The sequence below is a fragment of the Electrona antarctica genome (assembly GCF_951216825.1).
Source record: "Electrona antarctica genome assembly, chromosome: 23".
NCBI lineage: Eukaryota > Metazoa > Chordata > Actinopteri > Myctophiformes > Myctophidae > Electrona > Electrona antarctica.
In genome coordinates, this window is record NC_136804.1 from 10,707,357 (window position 1) to 10,734,472 (window position 27,116).

General features: G+C 42.8%; 1 protein-coding gene across 1 annotated transcript in view; it reads right to left on the reverse strand.

Moving 5' to 3' along the window:
* Nucleotides 1-27,116, reverse strand: part of iqsec3a (IQ motif and Sec7 domain ArfGEF 3a) — a gene marked incomplete at its 5' end in the record, with an annotated part of 168,010 nt that overhangs the window by 16,604 nt on the left and 124,290 nt on the right. The window contains 5 exons of the mRNA XM_079494199.1: nt 5,164-5,322; nt 8,158-8,257; nt 11,412-11,537; nt 21,018-21,157; nt 23,274-23,440. Of these exons, the coding sequence (XP_079350325.1) occupies nt 5,164-5,322; nt 8,158-8,257; nt 11,412-11,537; nt 21,018-21,157; nt 23,274-23,440 (692 nt within the window). The remainder of the gene's footprint in view (nt 1-5,163; nt 5,323-8,157; nt 8,258-11,411; nt 11,538-21,017; nt 21,158-23,273; nt 23,441-27,116) is intronic.

Consider the following 27,116-nt stretch of genomic DNA (forward strand, 5'->3'; position numbering starts at 1 on the left):
TGTAGTTTTCTTGACTGCAGCAGCAGCTAGCGGTAGTTTGTCGAGGCCGTTTTTCACACTCAAAGTTCACTTAGAAGATCCGGATCAAGGACCAAATATTTGCATTTTGATTTTGGTCCGTTTGGTGTTCACACTGGACTTTGTAAAGCGTACCAAATATGTAAACAAATGACACGTGGACATGTTAAGTGAACCAAATAGTGAAAAAAAGAAAAGAGGTCATTTTACGACGGAGGGAAAAATAACATGAGGGGGTGCGGGAAATCACTGTCTACAATTTTTGGGCGCAACCTTCAGTCACACAGAGAGAAGAGAACAGCAACATGAATCATGATTGCAGCAACAACTTGAAATTGCATTAATTCTTAATAATTATTTTATTAGCCAAATAAGACAACAGAGGAACAGGTGTTTGAACAATAATGTGCTTGCTGCTGGTGCATACAATTCACCGGAGACGTATAGCCTACAACAAAGTATCCCCGAATCCCGATAAAAAGGACTTTTCTTCCATGTGTGCACCTTAACCTGATTCGATATAGGCCTATGTTATTTCTGCGCATCAAATCGACGGGCATTTCCATGTCATCTTATGGTTTAACCTTGAAGCCGTGCTGGTCAGTTAAGCTTCAAGTCAGAACAGCTCCGCTGCAGTTGACCTATATCACGTAATTTGCTATAGTGATGTAATCAATTAATCATTTAGGACCACCTGTGTAGCTTATTTAACATTTGCTCCATTGGCTCTTTATGCGTGCGGCCGTGCGCTAGAGCGAGACAGGATGATTTTAAATATTTCTCTGTCTGTGTCTCTCCCATAGAGCTATATAATATATCGGGTCTCTCCCCCCACATGTGCGCGCGTCATAACTTTGCGTGGTGGCGGTGGCGCATGCTTAAAATAAACAGATCTACAAGCTTACATCGTGTACCATACCGTAAGTACCATTCGTGTCGATAACTTGTACATCTGTTATATTTGCGCATGTGAACCTCGTACGCTGCCATTACATTTCTACTCTAGGCTACTCATAGACATATATGCGTCTACTATTAAAATCAATAGTGATCCCCGTAAAAAATACATGCTTTTAGAACTAATTATTAATGCAGCCTCACAACTGCCGAGGCCCGACGGCTATTTTGGCTATCGTCCTGTATTTCTGTATATAGAATAGAACTTAGTACCAGACTGGACTCACTCACTGGAGACAGCCGTGCGCAACTTGGACTCTCCAAGTTACGCACGGCCGTAGCCAAAAGAAGACATACAAACAAGCGATATAAATTAATAGTCTGTGTCACGTAACTCAGAAGACTACAGCCTAAACCCCACCCAGTGCTGTCAAGAACGGAAGTTCTCTCCTATTAGTTGGCGGTTAAAAACCACCCTTCTGTCCGATCTGAAGTCCCACCCTGTTCGTTGGCTGTTTTGACTACAAGGTGTCCGATGTGTTTGTTGTGCCCTCCGCCCCCACATCGGACAGGTTTGTGCGATCAAAGGACGTGACTCCCATTGAAAATGAATTGGAGCAGCAATCAAATAGCAATCAGGCATCGCACACGGACCGAACATTTGTTCTTTAGGTGTGTACGCAGCCTTAGCTATTATATCGCTTGTTTGTATGTCTTCTTTTGGCTACGGCCGTGCGTAACTTGGAGAGTCCAATTTGCGCACGGCTGTCTCCAGTGAGTGAGTCCAGTCTGGTACTAAGTTCTATTCTATATACAGAAATACAGGACGATAGCCAAAATATCCGTCGGGCCTCGGCAGTTGTGAGGCTGCATTAATAATTAGTTCTAAAAGCATGTCTTTTTTACGGGGATCACTATTGATTTTAATAGTAGACGCATATATGTCTATGAGTAGCCTAGAGTAGAGATGTAATGGCAGCGTACGAGGTTCACTGTTCACATGCGCAAATATAACAGATGTACAAGTTATCGACACGAATGGTACTTAAAGTATGGTACACGGTGTAAGCTTGTAGATCTGTTTATTTTAAGCATGCGCCACCGCCACCACGCAAAGTTATGACGCGCGCACATGTGGGGGGAGAGACCCGATATATTTTATAGCTCTATGGGAGAGACGCAGACAGAGAAATATTTAAAATCATCCTGTCTCGCTCTAGCGCACGGCCGCACGCATAAAGAGCCAATGGAGCAAATGTTAAATAAGCTACACAGGTGGTCCTAAATGATTAATTGATTACATCACTATAGCAAAAGACGTGATATAGGTCAACTGCAGCGGAGCTGTTCTGACTTGAAGCTAAACTGACCAGTACGGCTTCAAGTTTAAACCATAAGATGACATGGAAATGCCCGTCGATTTGATGCGCAGAAATAACATAGGCCTATATCGAATCAGGTTAAGGTGCACACATAGAAGAAAAGTCCTTTTTATCGGGATTCGGGGATACTTTGTTGTAGGCTATACGTCTCCGGTGAATTGTATGCACCAGCAGCAAGCACATTATTGTTCAAACACCTGCTCCTCTGTTCATCTGTTGTCTTATTTGGCTAATAAAATAATTATTAAGAATTAATGCAATTTCAAGTTGTTGCTGCAATCATGATTCATGTTGCTGTTCTCTTCTCTCTGTGTGACTGAAGGTTGCGCCCAAAAATTGTAGACAGTGATTTCCCGCACCCCCTCATGTTATTTTTCCCTCCGTCGTAAAATGACCTTTTCTTTTTTTCACTATTTGGTTCGCTTAACATGTCCACGTGTCATTTGTTTACATATTTGGTACGCTTTACAAAGTCCAGTGTGAACACCAAACGGACCAAAATCAAAATGCAAATATTTGGTCCTTGGTCCTTGATCCGGACCTTCTAAGTGAACTTTGAGTGTGAAAAACGGCCTCGACAAACTACCGCTAGCTGCTGCTGCAGTCAAGAAAACTACACTGAACATATGTGCATCTATTTCCGCGTATAGTAGCACCGCCCAAATCGCGCAAAGCATTGTGGGACATGGAGGCATCAAATCATAAAAATGTAATCAGTGGTCGGTCGGACAGATCAATGTGTCCGACAGGTGTGTACGAAGCCCAAGTCGACTAAATCAACTGTAGATTTAGTCGACTAAAATCTTGTGATAATTAGTCAACTAAAATAAGACTACAGGTAAAACATTTCAGATTACTAAAATATGACTCAAACTAATTTGAGGGCCCCTAGACATATAGTTGTAAAGCTCCCAGGGGGCCCCAGAGACCACTGGCCTGGTGTGAAACCTAATGAGGTGGTGATAATGGCCTTAACCACCTTTTGAAGGTGCACTGGGAGAAGCTGTGGTACAGGAGCAATATACTCTTAAAGTTCACATGGTAGACATGACGAACCGAACACGGAATACTCTAGTCTGCAAGCACACTCGTGCGCGCACACGCACACACACAAGCACATGCACGCACACGCGCGTCACTGTAAGAAAGTAAGAAAGACACGCACCCAATTTGATCCTCCGAAAAGGTAAAAACTAGACTTTCCCACCCAGCTATTTACTATCTTGGCCTCTGTAGAACCTCAAAGGAGCTTTTCTCTCCTTGTCTGTCTGTTGAACCGTTAAATCTCTGCTGTGGTGCAGGGAACTTCTCCCCCTGTCCCCTGTTGGAGAGTTTAGGAGATATGACGTTATAGGAACCATGGAGGTTAATGCAACCTGGATTACACTGATAAGCACGGCAGATGCCTCCTAGGCGCATGCTTTGATGCACGCACGCACGCACGCACGCACGCACGCACGCACGCACGCACGCACGCACGCACGCACGCACGCACGCACGCACGCACGCACGCACGCACGCCAATGTGCCCACGTGCATGCTCTGGTGCACGCACATCCATAATATCGCTGTTGTCAGGAAGAAACCTCTTATCTCCATAATTATTCTAAAGGTCCTTGCAGGCTGGACGCATAAAAAACAGAAAAAGAAAGACCCAGCAGTGTGCAGTGTGCAGGGACCCAGGCGTCACCAGTCCACCATGCCATCTTGTGGTGGACATTTTCTCAAATGTCAAAATAAGTGGTCAATAATATTACCAGAAACCATAGGCAGAGAATGGGGAAGGCATGCTAATAGGATATCTGGCCAACTATTATACCATAGGCTATTTGTTATGATGTACAGTAAATAACATGCGCTTGTAGATCAGTTGTTTTGCCCATTTCTTACATATTTGACAATTTCACCAATGTTTGATTTTATAGTATAGTTTGTTGATTACTTTTGATGGTAATGGTAATTTTTTATTTAATTTATTATTTGTAGGTATTAGGATAATTACTTTAGGTATTAAAAGTTTAAGTTGGCCTTTTACTGTCATCTGGAGACTCTCTCTCTCTCTCACTATCAAATAGCAAGCAGTCGCACTGATTTCCATAGTTGACATTAAGCAGCAGCGACAATAATAACACATATGTATGTATGTGCCCAATACCCAGCAGCACTAGGCTACAAACACAAACAGGTGCGTGGTAGGCTAATTAATGACTAGAATGTAATGTGTCATCCCGACACTTATTAATTCATACAGTATTGCCACGGATACAGACAATCCTTGTCATGGACACGTTTGTCCATGTACGGAAATCATACGATACACTACAGCGTCACACAGGAGCACCGAAAGTAGCAGAAATCCACAAGCTCGAAATGTGGCGCAAAGTGTTTTGAGCTTGTGGATCTGCTGAATCCTGAAAAATAACAGTTTTGGACATAGGAGGTTCTCCACCCGACAGAGACGCACGCACGCACGCACACACGCACGCACGCACGCACGCACGCACGCACGCACGCACTGACGCACGCACGCACGCACGCACGCACGCACTGACGCACACACTCCCTGAGCTGATGAGAATCAGTATTTAGATCAGTTATCTGCTCACTTGCTCAGTGTTTGATGTTAGTAGTTACGGTATTTGGAGCATCAATAATCGAGTTGACAGCGTATCGGTTTTGATGTCAGGAAATGATGATGGTGGTTATGGTTATGTTATGTATACCATATGTAAAAAAAATTATAATAAAAAAACACATCACACACACACACACACACACACACACACACACACACACACACACACACACACACACACACACACACACACACACACACACACACACACACACAAAGAGAGGCACTCACACTCGATGCGTATCTGCTCCATCTCCGACACCTCAGCGATGGACTCCTTCAGGTCCTCGATGAACTTGAGCAGCTCCTCAGCGCTCTGGGCGCAGAAGTTCAGCACCTGCTTCTTGTCGGAGCCGAACGGTGACAGAATGGAGATGCCATGGGGGTAGTCTGAAGGAGAGAGAGAGAGAGAGAGAGAGAGAGAGAGAGAGAGAGAGAGAGAGAGAGAGAGCGAGAGAGAGAGTGGGTAAGAAGAAGAATGGAGAACTAGCTACTAAAAACCTTGAAAGGTTTGATTCAGACATTAAACACTAAAATGTCCATGAGAGCATAATTGTCGCTGTCCTTGTATCTCCATTACAGATATTTCTTCATTCTTTTTTTTCACAATTTTGCAACCCATTTTTTCACCCAGTGTCAATTATGTAATGTAATCCTGGGCGCTACACTTCCTCTGCTAACCTGGGGGGGGCTATCTATGAAATCTATGAAATCTATGAAAAAGTTAAAAAGTTAAATCTGCAACACAATTTTATACAACATGTAGTGGGGGTCACTGATTCATTCATCATTCCTTGGTCTGAAAAACATTGAAGACCCTTGGCCTTTGGCTACAAGAAGGAACGGGTGCTATTGGGGCTGTACAGTTGGAGGCCATCGATATTGTCCTTTTCTTTTTGCTGAGGTTTGTGTGATCTGCGCAAAAGGACAGTTAACCCATTTTGGGCGGGAACCCCTTTTGGTGTTTTAAACATTATGTTATAATTTAGCTATTGAAAAATAGCAGATCTACAAGCTCATAGCGCGCCACCGAGTGGCGCGCTACGAGCTTGTAGGTCTGCTATTTTTGAAAAATCGTGAAAACTGGAGGATTTAGAAGGATTTTTAAAAATGTTGAGGTCAGGCCTAAATGGGTCAAATGATAAGGGACAATATCGGTGGCACCCAACTGTATTTATCATTTAACAGCAACGGCCAGAAACGGCTTAGGGAACAGAGCACATTATGGCAGGTCAGCTTCGTATCATTTATTATATAATGGCTTGTTCTGGTATACAAGGAGAGATTAGAGCGGATGGGAACCTGCTTTAAATTCGGGAATGACTTTGGATGGAATCCTTTTTCTATTGTGGATCTATAAGTATAAATCCCTGTCTCAGACGGTACTACTGTACATTTAACCCATTAAAACCAGGAAGATACGTTTCAGATACGTTTTTCAGAAAACTCTTAAAATAGCAATAGCGTTGCGAGCTTGTACATCTGCTATTTTTTTTTTTTTACCAATTATTTTTATACAAATCTTCTCTTCTGGGGGGTCCCTGCTACAAAATGTTCAGATGGGTTGGAGGGGTCGGGGCACAAGAAAACATTTGAGAAGACTAGCCTAAGATTTAGACTCTTGTACAGTAGATTCTGACATTTTCAATCTATGCAGTCTAAGGTCTCATACCCCATGGTGAGGAGCCTGAAATCCCCTGCCTCTGTAGCTACTCTGAACATGTACAAATGCAAAATATAAGGTGCTTACCACCTGTCCGGTTTATCTGCACAATGCGCTTATAACCCTGGAGATCCGTAGTTTTCAATAAAAAAAGTGTTTTAATCCACTACGTCTCGCCATCTTGGATCCGTCCTTGTCTCCCCAAATGAGTGCAACTGGCTGCGCAACCCTGACCGCCAGGGGCGCTGTTGCACAGTTGCAATCGAGGAAAAATCCAAGATGGATGAAAGATTTCGAGGCAGAATGGTTTAAAAACAATTGTATTGAAAACTACGGACCTACAGTTGGAGGCCATCGATATTGTCCTTTATTTTTGCTGAGGTTTGCGTGATCTGCGCAAAAGGACAATTAACCCATTTTGGGCGGGAACCCCTTTTGGCGTTTTAAACATTGTTATAATTTAGCTATTGAAAAATAGCAGACCTACAAGCTCATAGCGCGCCACTCGGTGGCGCGCTATGAGCTTGTAGATCTGCTATTTTTTGAAAAATCTTTAGGATTTTAGGATTTAGAAGGATTTTTTTAAATTTTGAGGTCAGGCCTAAATGGGTCAAATGATAAGGGACAATATCGGTGGCACCCAACTGTACGGGTTATAAACACATAGATAAACCAGACAGGTGGGGCAGCAGGGTAAGCACCTTAGATTTTGAATTTGTACATGTTCTACGGAGGCAGGGGATGTCAGGCTCCTCACCATGGGGCATGAAACCATACAGGCTCTCATAGATTGAAAATGTCAGAATCGATAAATACATCTACGAGATGACCACTGGTTTAAACAATTTTGTTACTTACTTAGTATCCAGAACAGAGTGAGAGACCTATCCCCAAGGTCCATTGTAAGTATATTTTCTTGCAGACTCTTATCGTATACATTATACATTTCAGAAGACAAATAGCTTGCAGCAAATGTTTCCACTTTGACCGTCTATGCATCGAGTGACTGTAATTCACACAAACACAGTGGTGGAATGTAATACCAAGCCAGGTCTATGAAAACAAGCCCATAATAAGCAACTGTAGGCCACATGAGCACTAAACCTATACAAGCTCTCGCAAGCTTGTACATCTGCCATTTACCAAAAAAAAACACAAGAAAAAGACTAAAGAACCCAAAAAAAAGCGCAGAACCAAAATACCAGTATTTATAGCAGGGGTTCTCAACGTTTTTGGCCGGGGACCCCCGGAAATGCTTTGGCAACGTCTCAGGACCCCCGCCCCGCCCCCTCCCGACCCCCAATATAAATTGACTGCTACAATAACCTTAAACCATTTTGGGCGGGAACCCCTTTTGGTGTTTTAAGCATTGTTATAATTTAGCTATTTAAAAATAGCAGATCTACAAGCTCATAGCGCGCCACCGAGTGGCGCGCTACGAGCTTGTAGGTCTGCTATTTTTGAAAAACCGTGAAAAAAAAAAAACCCCCGAGGGGTCGCGACCCACGGGTTGAGAACCCCTGATTTATAGGACATTTTACAGTCATGCTGTGGTGACTTACACTCATTCTCAAACAGGTGATACTGCATTCCCAGCAGACCCATGGCTTTGCAGAAGGTGTAGGCTGCAGAACTCTTCTTCTTTGGACACAGCTTCAAGATCTGATAGAGATCACATTGTGGAAAAGATCAAATAATCATGTCTTCCTTCTTTGTTTTGCCCTCCAAGTTATTTGTAAAACTAGATAAGATTTATACACTGACCTTCTTGGTATGGGACTATGATGCCATCTTAGAATAGAATAACCTCAAGTCATATTGTTCCCAATATTTATTGTATTCCAATTTTAGTTGTTATGCCAATTTTCCCATATAGTCACTGTCAATGTGACCCCTATGGGTGAATGAGTTAATTAGATGATCATCTATGCTGATGACGATTTCCGTTTTTGGGCTCAAATCCAGCAGAGCTTCCTTGCTGCCTGTTTTAACACCAGTCTGCATGGTGGTGGGCATTAAAGGTATATTCAGTGATTTCACTTAATTCAAATCACTTCTTTTTTTGTTTTGTTGTGATAATCCTCCCTACTATAGAGAATGCTCACTGTGCTGACCATATAAGGAGTTCCTCCCTGTCCCCAGTTAACCCCTGGGGGTCAAAAAACAGTAGGTTTCGTTTTTGGCTAGGTGGCCCAGCCTTCATCTAATCAGGATAGAGAGGGGCCTTCCGCCAATCATAATCGAGCGGGGATGGGCCTTTGTGTGTGTGCTGTTGGCCTGTCGCGTGTCCCCCCACTGTAGTGCGTGCATGTGCATATCTTGTTACCGGGGCGGACTGGGGTGGTTTTCCAAATAATCCAAATCACTGAATGCTCCTTTAACTTTACCTCAGTGCCACCCGGACACCCCTCAAATAAATACTGCTTGAGCATGAGAAAAGCATCCGGAGCCGATCAAAGAAATAATATTCATACGGACCATGACCTTCAAAACATGGCATAAAGACCATTTCATAATGTTTATAATTCATCATCAGTTTTGTGCGACGGTGTGTCACGTTGCCGCGCCGCGTTGCCGCGCCGCGTTGTGAGCTTGCAGCGATCTGAATATGCCCTTAAAATAACTATACCTTTGAGAAGGAGACTGTGCTTTGCACAGCACTATACATTTTTAGTAGGCAGACATATTAAACCAATACATCACAAAGGCACTTTCAAAAGTACAGAAAAGCTATGCAGTAAAGCCAGCGGGCTATATAACCTGCAAAGGAAAAGTCCTCATGGCCCATACATTATTATACATACATATATTATATTATTACCTACTATAAAAATGTTCAAAGAGCATTTTTACCCTGCATTTCCAGCAGGAATCAGAGCAATGTTGCTGAGCAGAACAATACTCTTAGTGTCAGAAGAACAATTCCACGGTTGTGTTAAAAGATACATTTGTCTTCCCCTTTTACTTCCAAATAAGCCTTTTGACCTATACCTACTATTGCAATTCCATTAAGACCTGAGAACAGTTCTCTGAAAACCCTATGTTGCTTCATATATTAAATATGTTGCCGAAATATATTATTTTGGGCAGAAACCTCTTTTCTCCATATTTCAACTTTTTGTGATTTTGTGTGGTTTTTGAGTGGTGCAACCACTCCCTTACGGAGCTATGTGTGTGGGTGGGTGGCTGGGTGTCTGGGTGTCTGGGTATGAGCACGAAAACAGCATGGTTGTTTTTCACCATCTGTGCGCAACCTAACGCACACACAAACACACACGCACGTATTAACTGTATATATGATGCTTTCGGGGGTGCCAGTACATTACAGTGACAGTACAGTACAGTACAGTAGAGGGTACAGTAGAGGGACCGCCACATGGTAACTCTGTCATTTCTCAACCGCAAACACGGAGTGAATGTCAGAAGTAACACGAGAACATTTGGAAAATAATAGCTAATGTCTTGTTTGCAATTGTTATTTTATTTTAACAGGATTGAAAAACATTTACCTTGCTTTAGCTTGGAGATCTGCTATTTTTGAAAATTCGTGAAAATGTGGTGCAAATCTTTAACCCAGATAATTCTGGGGGTCCTTGACATGAAAAAGGTTGAGCACCACTGACATAGAAACAGGTTTTTTGTTTGTTTTTATTGTTTTTAAATTTATAGGATTTAGAAGCCTCGGCCTCAGGTCTAAAAACGCACACATAATGATATTTATTTCCCCTTGCTTCGTTTTGTTCGAGAGAGACCTTATGTGGGATTAATTATTCATGAGATTTGAGAGTAGTTTAATACTAGATTGGGACTCACCTAGACACAGCTGCAGGACATTTGACTAATTAATTAAAGCGACAGAGAGAGAGAGGAGTGTGTGTGTGTGTGTGTGTGTGTGTGTGTGTGTGTGTGTGTGTGTGTGTGTGTGTGTGTGTGTGTGTGTGTACGTGTGTGCGTGTCTGCGTCAATTTAACAAAGGTGCAGACGATCAGAAATCAACAGAGAGAGACCGACGTTTGCACTACTGTATGCCGAATTGAAGTGGACTCGGCCCCAGACTTTTTTTCTCTCCCTGGAAATAAAAACGTCTGGGTTTCAATTTAATACTAGAAGATAACCTCTTAGGGGCTCCAAAATGAGTGCATTCATTTGAACCATCATTAAAATCTTTAACTCCCCCATTTTACACGAGATTGGACCAAATGAATGACTATTTCCGGCAAATGAAAAATAACCTTATTAGCGTTTTTACTGCAATATTGATTGGGCTGCTACATATCCTTCATATCTAACTTAATTACTGCTCATTCAAAAGTGGTTTTTGAGAATTATTTCACAGTCAAATAGACGTGAGCCATCTGCACTTCTTTTTATTAAATACTCATTGTCTATAGATAAGGTAAATGTTTTTCAATCAAATTTCAAATGTTCTCGTGTTACTGCTGACATTCACTCCTACCACAAAAGGCAAAGAGATTTTAATTTACCCTTTTGTAGTACTTCCAAATATCAACGTTTCATCAAATTTAGAGGTTCTTGGCCAGACTCATATCACACTGTCGTGGATATGTCGAAGGAATGTTTTTGGTTTTTTTGCCACCGCCAGATTTGCGTCTGGCCATTGCGAGGCTACTGTAGTTGTGGAGCTCTCTAGACGCATCCCTTAAGTAATTACTATCTTTTAAAGAAACATCTAAAGCAATATCACATTTCTTTTTAATCTTTTTCTTCTCTTGGGTTTGAAAATCTTTGAATAAAAAAAGGTAAAATCCTCTCTTCTGGGGGTCCCTGGCACAAAATACCACGGTGGACAACTTACCACGATGAGGTCATTGAACAGGAAGACCTCTCTCTGGTGGGCTGCCTGTTTCTGGGCCTTGTTGACGTCTGTCACTTCAAACAGACGACTGCAGCACACTAGTCTTCTGTGAGGGACTGACAGCACCTGGAGAGAGAGAGAGAGAGAGAGAGAGAGAGAGAGAGAGAGAGAGAGAGAGAGAGAGAGATGGAGCTTGATTGATTGATTGATTGATTGATTGATTGATTGATTGAATACTTTATTAACTGTTTGCATAATGTACAGTGGCACGATTATGCAACTACAAAAAGTGCTCCAAAATGTCACGGACCGCGTTGGGGTTATTTCAAACACTGTCACTTTTAGTATGTGGAATGGCACAATGGCAAAGCATTCTCACTCCAAGCACACGACGGCAGGGCGTGTGTTGGGAGTCGGCACGGTGCAGAACATTCAAAGTTTCCCCCCATTCCTAGTTCTCAACGAATCTCTGGGATTCATTTTTTTTGCCATAATCAGTAACATGTTGGTGATACTTATGTCTAGCAAATATGGTTTTGTTGAAAGGCAATCAATGATTAGAGCCCATATGCTTCAACGTTGGGTAATGGCCGATATTGCGTTGCTTCGTTTTGAGCCACACGCATGCAGGCCGGGATCACCCAGGCCGGGATCACCCAGGCCGGGATCACCCAGGCCGGGATCCGCACGTAATTCCGAAGGAGCGTTAGTCCGACATGCGTCCCCACATGTCGGACATGCGCTGCTCCCGTGCTTGCGGTTATGGTTAGGCTTTGTTAGGGTTTGAGGTAGATTGTCGTTTTGTCGGACCAATGACTAGTCTGAACTAAGTACTGCACCCTTATAAGATTATAGATCACATTTGTTTTATTTTTGCCAGGTTTTGAGCTGAAATGCAAATTGATTCCATTAACTAGAACAATGACATGTCTCCAGGTGGTCTGGAGGTGTGAAGACCTTCTGCCCGTGCAGGGGGAAAGGGTGAGAGCGGTCAATCTAGCCGAAAAATAACGTACATTTATGTAACAAATACATAAATGTATTATGTATTATGTAACAAAAAAAAAAGGTAATTTGGCTTGATTTAGGAAAAGTCATGGAAGGGGAAACTTCTGAGAGCTTCATGAGCAAAGATAATCGACTTCAAGTAATAATTATGTTGTTACTGTCCACCACATTGCTGCCTTCAGAATCTTTACAAGCACAATTTAACACAACCACTTTAACCACAGTTTGACATCTAGAAGGGTGACTAACGTCTCTGCGGGTTTAAATCTCCAACTAAAGGCAAAGTTATCATCCTCTAATGAATAACGACATCCAATGTTATTGTTTTTGTGCCACCACCAAGGGCATATGTACTGTAGTCCAGAGGACTGAAAGTACGCTCAGCAAAGTAAAAGGTGTCATTAAACCAGTGATGGAAGAAGTACTCACATGTTTTACTTAAGTAGAAGTATCAATACTGCAATGTACAGTAGAGTAGATAATACTTGAGTAAAAGCGACATCAAAATATACTCAAAGTACCACAAATAAAGTTAAAAATGTATAACGAAAACATCTTTTGAAAATATCCGATCTACACAATTCATTGCGATGCCGAAATATATATAGAGGGCTTAAAGGGCTTAAATGTGATGTGTTAAAAGTCTTGGCCCTTCAAACGTGTATTAAAAAGGCATTAACAGAACACTCCACTCCAGTGAGCGATGGCAGGTTTTTCTCTCTGTGTTCTGAAGTTTTTCCAGCTGCAATGAAAACATTTTTTAGACCAATTTGCCAGCGGGTGTCGCTGTTGAGTAATTTTGCCAGATTAGTGTCCACAGGCCAATTACAACACTTTTCTGAGCCTAATAATTCAGAAAAGACCCAGACCACTGAATGTTCAACTTTACAGTTTTTGAGGTGTTAAGTTTTCATATAATTGTAGTGGAGCAAAAGTACAATCATTTCCTCTGATATGTAGTGGGGTAGAAGTAAAAGTGATGAAAATTGTTATACTGAAGAAAGAAAAAATACCTCCAAATTGTACTTAAGCACAGTACTTAAGAGTAAAAGTAGGCTACTTAATAAATGTATGCCACCGCATTAAAACTCATCTTAACAAGTCTTAACAAATGTATGATATGGCTTATGGAACCTTCCGCCGTAAACTAAAGACTCGATCACCTCTACAGACACCTTAGCCTGTAGCACTTGCCCTAGCGTTGACGGTCTTGCTGTCTTATGCAACGGCTAAAATGTAATTTATATAGCATAGCATTGTGTAGACAGATGCCAGGTTCATTTGTAGACCTGGCATCCTATAGTGTGTATTATAGTTTCAATTTGCAGATTACGTATAGATGTTTTGATGATTGATATCACACTGTTTAGACTGTAGATTTGCACACATGTTCATGATTATTCAAAACTAGCAGATCTACAAGCTCATAGTGTGGCACAAAGTGACAACGTATAAATGGATAAAGTGGTTAAAATTGTTGTGATGCTGATGATGAGAACCACTGCAGTAAAGGGAATGCCATAACGCCTCTTGATTTTGTTATTGGAGTGGATTGATAAATAGTTAATTAATGAAGGCAGTTGCTTGTTATGTCATATTTGGGGTCGATGGGTAATTGATGTCTGATCCTTGGAAGTAAATACAGACACGCAAGCACGCGCACACACACACACACACACACACACACACACACACACACACACACACACACACACACACACACACACACACACACACACACACACACACACACACACACACACACATAGATTTGTTACCCATGTGTGTGACATACAACTGTTTTTCTTCCATTTAAACAAGACCTTGACCTTGAATAATAAACCCATGTCCCCCTCAGGAAAACATAATAATATGAATATGAAGTTCGAAGTAATTAGTTTTCGCCAAAAAGCAACAGAAAGCAGAGAAAATCGTGTTGCAGTTTGACCATTTGAGCCATATTATGGCTTTACAGGAGTCTCCGTGTCTAGGTGACAAGAGTATATATTTGCACTGCCTGGTGGTCAAACTGCAACACGATTTTCTCTGCTTTCTGTTGCTTTTTGGCGAAAACTAATTACTAATTACTTCGAACTGCCAATAACTATTGAATGGATTATCGTGACTATGTATTTTGAGACCAAACGTGGGTGGATTTTTGTGGAGAAAATAATTCTATTCTATAAAAGAATTTTATGAGTTTAGAAAAACGCTCTGAATCGCTGGCAAGGGCAGCTATAGACGCTTATTGAGTTAAGCACTCGCCTGATGTCAGCACTTTGACACAAGTACTGGGGTTGAGTACCGTTTTCCACCCACTGTCAATTGCTTGCTGAAAATCATTAACGGTTCACCTCCCTCAAGCTGGAAACTGCTCTTGTTTTTCTTCTCAAAGGGGTCTCCTCTCACCTCCATATTGCTGTTTTGATCCCATATCGCCCACTAGTCCTTTATCCCTGTAGGCGCACTACTGCATGGCGCTCCACTCTCTCATTAGGCTAATGTCACAAACACACGCACAGACATCACCAGCCCTGAACTGCGCTCGCCCCCACAACGCCTCTGCTCTTGCTCAGTGTTGCCAGATCGTGCAAGAGAAATAAGCAACCAGGTCTATGAAAACAAGCCCAAAAGAAGCGACTATACTATAGCTAAACTAAGACGAAAAATGTTCGTCGACTACCTTTTTCCAATGACGAAAACTAAATGGAAACTAAATAAAAACTAAGCTATGATGACTAAAACTAAGACTAAATATACTGACAATTTCGTCAACAAATAAAAATTAGACTAAAATGTAGTAGGCCTATGTCATTTTACAATATTTGTTGCATGTTGAAAATAGCCAATCTATAGTATATCGGCTATTTTCAGCAAGTGTAAAATCAGTCATTACGACGTCATCAAGGCCCACCAAAATACATTTACTCGACTAAATCAACTGTAGATTTAGTAACTGTAGAAATCATTCCAGGTGACTAAAATCTGACTAAAACTAAATGAATTATATTCAAAAGACTATAACTAAAACCTAAATTTGCTGCCAAAAACAACACTGGACTATAGGCCACATGAGCAGTTTAAAACTATATGCCAAAATAGCTGATCTACAAGCTCACAACTTGGAGCTTATAGATCTGCTTAAAAATAATAATAATAATTAATAATATCTTTTTAAATATTTTAACAACACAAATCTGGTATATGGGGGTCCCTGGCATAAAATATTTTTAGAAGGGTAAATACATTTATACAATTGAATTTGGGGGGTTCTTGACATGAAGATTTGAGAAACACTGGTTTAAACAACATTAGGAAACAAGCCCAAAAAAACACAACCCGCAACCACCAATAATTGACAAGCAACTTTACAGAAAGCAAACCCAAAGTTGCTGAATTAGCAACAATCACAACAATTCCTCTTCTCAGAGACCATCGACGCAGAGCACAAATACCGAAGTACACTACCGGAGTAGTGTCCAATTTTCAATGCGTTTACCGGTACTTCTACTCCACTACATTATCAGAGGCAAATATTATAGCCAATTTTTACTCCACTACAATTATTTGAAAACTTGAGTTACTAGTCACTTTGTAGATTTCGATTATTATTACAAAACATACATTAACCATTTCAGCCCTATATACATTTCGGCCATTTGAAATGTGTCGCGTCACGACGCATTGTGAGCTTGCAGATCTGCTAGTTTCAAAAGATTTGTATACATTTTATACATTCGAAAACCTTTGAAACGGGACATTCTGCAGCACGAGTACCCTACTGTACTTTCTACTTTTGGTACTTTAACCCATTTTGGGCGGGATCGAACCCCTTTTGGTGTTTCAAGCATTATGTTATACTTTAGCTATTGAGAAATAGCAGATCTACAAGCTCATAGCGCGGCACCGAGTGCCACGCTACGAGCTTGTAGGTCTGCTATTTTTGAAAAATCGCGAAAATGCGGCACACATCTTTGAATATATATTCTTTCAGAGCGAACGTTTTTAACTCAAATCTTTGCTTCTGAGGGGTTCCTGGAATAACATATTTTCAGATGGGAGTTGGTGGCCAATTACATATCATTTTTGGGGTCCTTGGCATGAAATATGGACTTGGAGCACCACTGATACAGAAACATAGGTATTTCAGAAAACTGCCAGAATTTAGAAGACATTTTTTTTTATTTCGACGTCAGGCCTAAGTAAAATAAACGGTGCATACTTTTCCCACCACTGCCCTGCAGTAACAACAGCTGAGCTCCAGATGTTTTAAGAAATGGGGAAATCATTTCACTTAACGTCCCATGATGTGTCTGTAAGGTCTGGACGAGTGATTGAGGGAGACAACCGCTCCGTCTTGCTTTGCCAAAAATGCCGTCCCTGCCGGGCTGGGATGTGATTTGGCAGCTGGGTCCCCTCTTCTGCAGGACAATGTCAGTGCTCATAATGATTATGTGATAATAGCCTAACGGCTGTGTCTACAGAGGAATCATGGGGAACCATTTGCACAGAGAATGTAATGTTACTCCGGGAAAAATAAAAAATAAACGTTTGCAGTCGCTGTACCGCACCGCTGTGACGAGAAGAGAGAAGGCAAATCTCTCGATGTACTGAGTGATCTCCGTCCCTACTCTAAACCTATCGTCATGAAGTGTGGGTCATGACCGAAAGAATAAGGTTGCGGATACAAGCGGCTGGAATGAGTTGGAATGACATTTCTTTCATGCGGGTGGCCGGCCTCTCCTTAGAGATAATAATATCTGGGATTTATATAGTGCTTATATAATAGTACGGCGTAGAGCCGCTGCTCCTTCACTTGGAAAGGAGCCAGCTCAGGTGGTTCGGACATCTAGTACGGATGCCTCCTGAACGTCTCCCTATTTGGGAGGTCCTGGGAAGAGGCCCCCTAGGTGGAGACCCCCTAGGTCAGGGGTGTCAAACTGGCGATCCGCATTGGTCAAGTGACCTTTTGACCAATGCGGCCCTCACCCCAAGTTGAGTTCGACAGGCCTGCCCTAGGTGAAGACGCCCTAGGTGGAGACGCCCTAGGTGGAGACGCCCTAGATGGAGACGCCCTAGGTGGAGACCCCCTAGGTGGAGACTCCCTAGGTGGAGATCCACTGGCAGACCAAGGACCAGATGGGGGGGATTATCTCCACACTGGCCTTGGAACGCCTCAGGATTCCCCAGCATGAAGTGGCTAATGAAAAGGAAGCCTGGAGCTCTCCGCTGGAGGCGTTGCCCTGCGACCCGATTCCGGATAAGCGGTTGGTGGATATAGAAGATGGATGGTCTCCGTTTGACCTTCCCAATCCGAGACTAAAACGCTGCACAGACTTGTGAACAGAAGTGTTTCAGGACAAAAGCTATACACAATCAAATCACCAATATGAATATAACAATTATAACATACTATATAGCAAGACCTTGCTATAACCATTGCTACTTTATAAATGTTATAAATGTGCTCGGTTGCAATTGAGAAGGTGATGAGAATTAGGATAGAGCTCAATGGGCGTGTGGCGCCATCTTGTGAGGAACACCGCTATTACAGTTCAGTCGCTATAGTCCAAATAAGTACAGTTTGTTATCACATTATCATCTCTGTCGGTGGAAACCTCATGATTAAAAAAACTGTTACTTTTCAGGATTCAAATTCAAAAGTAGCAGATCCACAAGCTCGGTTTGTGCCGCTTTTTGAGTTTGTAGATCTGCTACCTATGATGCTTTTGTGCGACGCTGCAGTGTTGTGCGATCCAAGTAGGGTGTTAATTTATGGGGGGGGAAAACATTTGAAGAACCAATGAGTTAAAGTGGTGCAGACTCTCTAAGCCACAGACAGCAGACTTTTACATGAAATATTTGTTTTCTTCTTTTCTTTTTGTATAATAGAAAACATAGCACACACAGCACTTATCAGAGCGTCTCTTCGCCCAGACAGTGCAGATGGTCGTCTCTAAAACCATCCATCAGCGCGACAGCGACGTCTCCGTGTCGTTCCACGGACACTCGTTTATCTCTCACAGACACTTAACCCCTTAAGACTTGAGGCTGATTCTAAACATGGCTTCTAAATCCATTGATTGATTGATTGATTGAAGAATTTATTAACAGTTTGCAGAATTACAGTACATTTCAAGCACAAACTCAATACAAAGGCTGTTAACTGTGAGTGGACGACCCAATTAAGCATTACACTTGTTTCCAATAGGGTCCACCATGTTCAAATCATCAAAACATTTAGAGACGTACAAATAGACACTTCTATAGACAGAACAGGAATTCATCATAAAGGAGGTAAAAAGGGAAAAGAAATATATACAGTGAGGGGAAAAAAGGGGGGGGCGGGGGGGGGATTCAGATTTTACGGGGGCCAGTTTCGAATTGCAGCCATCCGTAGGTGCCCTTTGAGAGCGGTTTTGAAGGAGTCAAGGGATTCGCATGTCTTAATGACAGTTGGTAGGGCGTTCCACATTTTGGTGGCATAGGAGCGAAAATAATTTAGTCCCTTGTTTGTGCCGAATCTGGGTTGTACATGGTTCGTTGCACTCCCTCTGGTGTTGTGGGTGTGGACTTCGTTAACATTAAGGAAGTATCTAGACAGGTACATGGGTATCTTGGTGGTGTATCGAATCTTGTGGACCAGACCCATTGCAAGATGCTGTACTCTGTCGTCGACCATAAGCCATTCCAGCCTGTCGAAGTGGGCAGGGGTGCATGTATTTGGCTGCTGATCCCGATCGCTCTAAAAAAAATCACAAGCAAAAGTGAAATAAATAAATAAATAAATAAATAAATAAGCAAGCCGGCAAGCAAGCAAGCCACTGACTACGTTGATTGGATTTCAATGTCAGTCTGGGGGGAATAATAGATGATGAAGAAACCAGACATCTTCTCAGTCAAAGCACGCAGAAATTGCTTTCTCTTCCTGTCTAGTGTTGGCGAGCACAAATAAGTCGATGGCCTCTCAAGTCTATTACTCAAGCCATACAGATTTGCCGGAACGAAATGCAACAAAAGATGCAAATGTACCATTGAAGCTTATGAGATTTAATGAGCCACTCTTTACACAAGTGAGTGCATTTATCATCATTTATTTTCACTATGTAACCTTTTCTTTATTTTTTTAAATACATTTTTATCCCACAATTTTTGTAACCCATTTTTGGCCCAGTGCCAATTGCCTAAACTGTAATCCTGGACGCTGCGCTCCCTCTGCCAACCTGGGGAGAGCACCGAACTGATCTCATACTTCCTTCAATGCATCAGGAGTGAGCAGGACCGCTTCTTATCTCCTGACAGGGGGGAGTTTCCCCGGTTGGACGTAGCTCGTGGAAAGAACACGTTATTCCAACCAGTTCCTTTCCCCTCCATCATGCACTCCAGCTAACCAGGGGGATGCAGTATAGTGACCAGGATTACTGCATGTTTTTTGTGAGGGTACCTACCCTAGGGGACACGGGGAGAACATGAGGGTACCTACCCTAGGGGACATGGGGAGAACATGAGGGTACCTACCATAGGGGACACAGGGAGAACATGAGGGTACCTACCCTAGGAGACATGGGGAGAACATGCAAACTCCACACAGAAAGGCCATTTCGCCAACCCCACTAGGGTATGGGCGCTCATGATGCGGAGGAAAAAACACGCCCCCAGCGCCCCCGCCAGCGTCCCTGGCGGGAATGGAACCCGGGACCTTCTAGCTGTGACGTGACAGCGCTACCGACTGCGCCACTATAGGGCGGGAAGGATATAGGTATGGGCGCACGGAGGGGCAATGCCCCTCTAAATGCCCTGACTGCCCCACCAAACATGATGGCATGCAAAAATCCTAAATTTCAGTATTTAAAACTATTTGAAACACTACGCTACTAAGTAACTACAACTGTCGCACCATCAAACCAACACCATTTCATCATCCAAATCTATACATTTCGGCTGTTTTTTTCCGGCTGTCCAAACATTGTTGTTGAAGTCGCCCCCTTACAATTTCCTCCAGCCCCCTCCAGTCCAGTGGAGCTGCATGTTAAATCCGTGCCTGCCTCTATGTAACCTTTTCCAATGAATAAAATGTAATTTGGTCCAATCTGTATTCTATTGAGATATTTAGATCATGTCAAAGGTCACGTCTCACCTAGACAAAGGACATGACACAAATGTATCCCCTGAGCAAGCAGGCAGGCTCTATTAGATTACGGTAAAAAAAATTCACCACTTGCGGATTCAAATCCGGGGTAGAAGTATCAAGTTATCTTCACTTGATAGTATCAAGTGAAGATAGACAGGAAAGAGGGAGAGAGAGAAGGGGAGAGACACGCAGCAAAGGTCGTCATGAACGGGACTCGAACACGCGACACGCTGTCAGGCCAAAGCCCACATGTGGCATGCGCCTGGACCACTTGGCCAGCGGGCGCCCATGAACAGTTAGTCTTGCGGCCATGACTGTCTCTGTATCAAAAAGAGTCACATTTAGTCGACTAAAACCAGACTAGTACTAAAACATTCCGGGCGACTACAATGTGACTAAAAACAAAATGAAAACTATACAAAAGAAAAAGACTGTGACTAAAACTAAAATCTACATTTTCTTCTCACCGTCTTCATGCCTACGATGGACTGCTCCACCTTGGACACGTAGGTGACGTGGTCCTCGTTGGAGCGGAGCTCCCGCAGCTGGATCCTCTCGTAGATGCCCGCCACCGTGTCCCGCGGGATGTCGGCGCCGTCGTCCACACCTGCAAGGAAAACATTTTTTTAGTTTTAAGTCACGGTCTCTTGAATAGTTTTCATTTAGTTTGAGTCACATTTTAGTCACCTGGAATGTTTTAGTGTCGACTAAATATCATAAGATTCTAGTCGACTAAATCTACAGTTGATTTAGTCGACTAAAATGCATTTTGGCGGGCCTTGATGCCATCGTAATGACTGATTTTACGCTTGCTGAAAATAGCCGATCTGCAAGCTCACAACGTGTCGCGCTGCGATGAGTTGTGACTCTGAGCTTGTACTGTAGTTCAGGGGTTCTCAACGTTTTTGGCCGGGGACCCCCGGAAATGCTTTGGCAATGTCTCGGGACCCCCTCCCCGCCCCCTCCCGACCCCCAATATAAATTGACTGCTTCAATAACCATAATTATAGACAATACACCATAAATAAATACTGAAACCAGATATAATCATTATGGAAGGTGTATGCATGTACTATGTGTACTATATGTAAACTCTTCATTTCCATTTTCCAGCCATTCAGTTGCAAACAAAAAAATAATAATAATAATAATAATTTGGGGACCCCCCAAAATAATTTGGCGACCCCCCGAGGGGTCGCGACCCACGGGTTGAGAACCCCTGCTGTAGATCGTCAATTTTCAGCATGCACCAAGTGTAATATGACTTATACTGGATCTCTTGTCCACTAGTCCCTCCCTAACATTTTAGTCTAGTTTTAGTCTAGTTTTGATTTGTTGACAGAATTGTCAATATATTTAGCCTTAGTTTTAGTCATCATAAATTCGTCAGTGAAAAAAGGTAGTCGACGATCATGTCATGGTCATAGTATTAGTGAATGAAATCAACACTGCATCACAACATGGCCTGTCATGTGTGCAGCGTACTCCTTGCGGGAAAAACACATTTTTGGTCTTATAGCAAATTAATGCAAAACATATATAGATATAAATATTGCGGTCAACTGTTTCAAACGTTTATACCAACCTTTCCTAATATGGATGTATAACTATTTCTGGAGAGAGAGAGAGAGAGAGAGAGAGAGAGAGAGAGAGAGAGAGAGAGGTGAAATGCAAACACACAGGGAGTGGCATATTCTCATTTGCATGGGATGCCAGTATTGATTTGTGGGGAAGTGTAAGGATGAAGGCTATTGAAGTCGTTCTGCATCCACCTCAGAGAGGGTTATTCGGTTAACCCGTTTATTAAATATTGCCTGAATATTCTTATCGGCTCATTGGTTCATTTGCATAATAATAAACACTCATTACCACACTGGAAAGTGAGAGAGATAGCGAATGAAACGCACAGACTGTAGCTCGGATTGGGACCATTTCACAAAGACGGATGATGAAAAAAAGTTTTGTGTCGAACTTTGCGAAAGAGCTGCTCAAACACACCAGCGGCACGTCGAACGGCAGCATGCCCTCGTCACTTTCAAATACAAGCACCTGCTGCGGTTCCAAGCCATCCATCTCGCACGGACAGGCCACGCAATGCAAACTGTTGCTTACATACATAAGACATTTACGCAGAGGAAAACGGACAATAAAATGAAGTGGAGGACTACTTCAGAGAGGTCTCCTCCATATAGACCCTTTGCAGTCTGTCTAACTTAATTTTCGCTGCTAGTGAAAGTGCAATACAACTATATCGGACTATTTTGAAAAACATTTTTTAATAGTTAGACTAACTAACTAATAACTAGAACTAGCCGATCTACATCGACACGTTTGTGCGAGCTTGTAGATTGGCCATTTTAACTATTCAAAAATGTTTTTAGGGATAAGGGGTTTAGCATGGACGAAAATAGAGCCCTAAGACTCAAAAGAAGAACATCTTTTTGTGGGGGGTGGTTTCATAATGTCAGTGAACAGCACCATCTACTGTAGAAACACAGAGACTTCACAGTCCCACAGGAAACGTAACATGACGTCATCACAACATAAGACCCTGATCCACTTCCTGTTTATTTTTTCACCGAAATCGCTGTACCTCGGCTGTTTTTTTTCCGCTGCGTTTTTTTTGTGAAACATGCTCTTTCCGGTAATGGAATTACAGTAACACACACGTAGGCACACATGCACGCGCACACACACACACACACTCGCGCGAGCGCACATACCTCGGAGGTTGCGTATGAAGTCCTCCAGCATCATCTTGCGGTCGGGCTTGATGTTGGGGCTGTACATGTCCGTGTTGAGGAGGATGATGGCGAACGCCAGGATGAAGATGGTGTCCGGGTTGTGGAACTGCTGAACCACGTCCGGGTTGCACATGCAGTACCTCTGACTGACCACACGGCGCAGCAACGCATTGGGGGGGAAGGGGGGCGGTGGAGGGAGAGAGAGGACAAGCAAGAGCAAAGATGGTTAATTTTGAAGATAGACCACCCCAATTGGAGCCACTAGAGGCCGAAATGCTCTCTCTCAAGCCGTACTATAGTGACAGCATGGGAGCAAAGGTCAAAGACATTTCTGTGCTGCATGTTGTATCCCACTGGCTCAACTGCCAGTGAGGAGACCCCACCGGGAGGACGCAGGACGACGCTTAGCTATTTTCACAATATTTATATCTGTGGAAGATATAATATAAGTGTCAAAGTGCTTGTCAGGGTGTGTCCCAGTTCAAATATGATTATGATGGGGGGGGGGGGGGGGGGGGGTGCCTTGCCCAAGAAGAGTTAGAATGACTTGAATCACTGCTCCTCCTTGTCAAATTCCACAACAGTTAATGGGAGCACATGTATTTATTTAGAGAGCTTATATTGTGCTACAACTCGCCTTTTAGGATATCATATTCATACAGTATGTCCAATAACAGCTCATCAGTGCAATAAACTCATGCTGGGTGACAACTGTGCTCTGGTATGTGCTTGTGTTTGTGGATTAATGTTTCTCTGTATCACACGCTCTCCCTAATCCTCTTTATCCTCGTCATATTTCTCATTCCATATTTTTCGTTCCTTTTCACTATAGTTACCACTTAAACCCTTAGTTGACCCCATCCTGTTTTCACTCTTCTCCAAAAAACAGCTGACGCTGCGGGGGGAAAAAGCTGATCTACAAGCTGTCACAACGTGTCACATCAACGTGTCTGGTTTTGGACTTTGTTTATAAGTATAGTATTACCACAATGATAGTGAGAGCAGCTATCTGCACATACAATGTTCACTGGAGTAGTGGAACCCCTGTTTTGTTGTTGGTACTTGTGTTTGTTGTGTGGAGCAATTTGCTATAACAAAGTCATTGCAAGTTGATGTGTGAAGTGACCTAGAGAAACGTTTGGATGGCACTTACACCCGCCTTCTAATGAGAGCGCAGAATCTGTCTTGGAAGAGCCACCCATCGACTGATCTAATATACGGCAACCTTCCCCGTGTTTCTTCACTAGTCCGATCCAGAAGAACACAGTTTGTCGGCCACTGCTACAGAGCTGACAATGAGGTTATATCTTCCCTTCTTCTCTGGAGTCCTGCCTCAAAGCAGACCAGAGGTAGAAAACTGTCGTTCCCTGATGTCATCGCTAGGGACACATGCATCAGTAAGCAGGAACTGGGGGTGGCAATGAAGTCTGGCGTGGCATTGTGAAATCCATGATCTCGACCGCGGTCGAAAAATGATGATGATAACAAAGTATAGGCCAACTGGCCAACACTCAGACTCCTGCTACAGTACAGTTGGAGGCCATCGATATTGTCCTTTTCTTTTTGCTGAGGTTTGTGTGATCTGCGCAAAAGGACAGTTAACCCATTTTGGGCGGGAACCCCTTTTGGTGTTTTAAAAATTATGTTATAATTTAGCTATTGAAAAATAGCAGATCTACAAGCTCATAGCGCGCCACCGAGTGGCGCGCTACGAGCTTGTAGGTCTGCTATTTTTGAAAAATCGTGAAAATATTTATTTCAGAAAACTGGAGGATTTAGAAGGATTTTTTTAAAATTTTGAGGTCAGGCCTAAATGGGTCAAATGATAAGGGACAATATCGGTGGCACCCAACTGTATGTCTACTCCTTCTTTGCGCTATCAAACTTCCATACAGGCAGTGGAATCTGAAAGCACTATATAAGCAGCTCAGAATGTGACCCACGCACGCCGATGGACAAATCCCAAAGAGCCGTCGTTCTAAATCTAAGGAGAGCAGGTGGGACGAAAAACTGCTGGGGAAGCAGGAAACACCAGACAATTATGCATGCATCTAAACACACAAAAACACCCAGGTGTCTCACTGTGTGCGCGTGTGTGTGTATCTTGGAGCCCTGCTATTCCAGTAAATAAACCATGGTTATTGTTATGAAATATGTAGAGAAACCTAGAGCATAGCATACAGTATCACAAGAACGCACACGCATACACAGGCATAGTGACGACACGAGCGTTGACTCCCATTGTAACAATGGAATGCGGAAGTGCTCATTCCATCTCAATGGGATAGTTCCAATGTTTGGAACTATAGCCCATAGGCACCTGCTTTGCGGCGAGATCAAAGCGTGTCGCCACTCTCTCGGGTTGAAAGTAGTTGAACCACATATTTTCGGCAAAGACATTTGTTTGTCTAGGGCAGGGGTTCTCAACGTTTTTGGCCGGGGACCCCCGGAAATGCTTTGGCAATGTCTCGGGACCCCCGCCCCGCCCCCTCCCGACCCCCAATATAAATTGACTGCTACAATAACCTTATACCATTTTGGGCGGGAACCCCTTTTGGTGTTTTAAGCATTGTTATAATTTAGCTATTGAAAAATAGCAGATCTACAAGCTCATAGCGCGCCACCGAGTGGCGCGCTACGAGCTTGTAGGTCTGCTATTTTTGAAAAAAAGTGAAAATAAAATTTAAAAATAAATCTTTTTTTTTTTTTTTTAATAATTTGGGGACCCCCTAAAATAATTTGGCGACCCCCCGAGGGGTCGCGACCCACGGGTTGAGAACCCCTGGTCTAGGGAAAAAGGGGACCAAGTATAGAGCCCTGGGGAACACCAGTCAGTTTAAAAACTGCTATAAGCTGTTTTTTTTGACAGCCAGCAATGGGTAAAACGCTCCCAAAAATAATGTAGTCTCTGTGACACATCTAGGGGCCACAATCTGCATTCAAAGGTTTTCCTAGAAGCTTTGTCATTGGTCGATTCGCCTGTCTACTTCCTGATTGGTTAGCCATTTTGACCGTTTTTTCTTTCTTTTTTTTTTACCAATGACAAAGTGTTTTACTCATTGCTGGCAGTCCGAATAGCAAAAAAATATAAATAAATGTCATTAAAATTTGACATATTATTGCTTATAGCAGCTTTAAGTGGTTATTCATCAGGTGGAGGATTTAATACCAAACTGACAGCTGTGGAACCAGAGGGTCACAGGTTCCATTACTACACTACATGAGCTGCCAACGTGCCCTTGAGCAACTGATCTCTTACCCCCACACATGCACTTATCACTCTTGCTTTGAATTAACAATGTCAACTAAATGGGAAACGTGTGTGTGTGTGTGTGTGTGTGTGTGTGTGTGTGTGTGTGTGTGTGTGTGTGTGCGCGCGCACATGCGTGTGTGCGTGCATGCATAGGCCCTCTACTGAAGTGTGAACTGTAATTTTTACATTAATGAGTCATCATTTCTGGGTACAGCAGGGGGCGGGGCCTTATTCCCCAGAGTCATGAGCCCATTGAGCCGCATGATTGGAAGCTACATCACACAAAGGGACACACACACACACACACACACACACACACACACACACACACACACACACACACACACACACACACACACACACACACACACACACACACACACACACACACACACACACACGTATATTCAGAGCCTCCTATCTGAATGCCTTGAGTCAACAGAGACTGATAATTGCATCCTCGTGTCGTGTGTAATTTAATATTCTAATACTGTGGCATTAACAGCTGTCCTTGGGAAAAATATTAGGAAATATAAATGTTTATGTACAGTAAATAACAGACACAAATG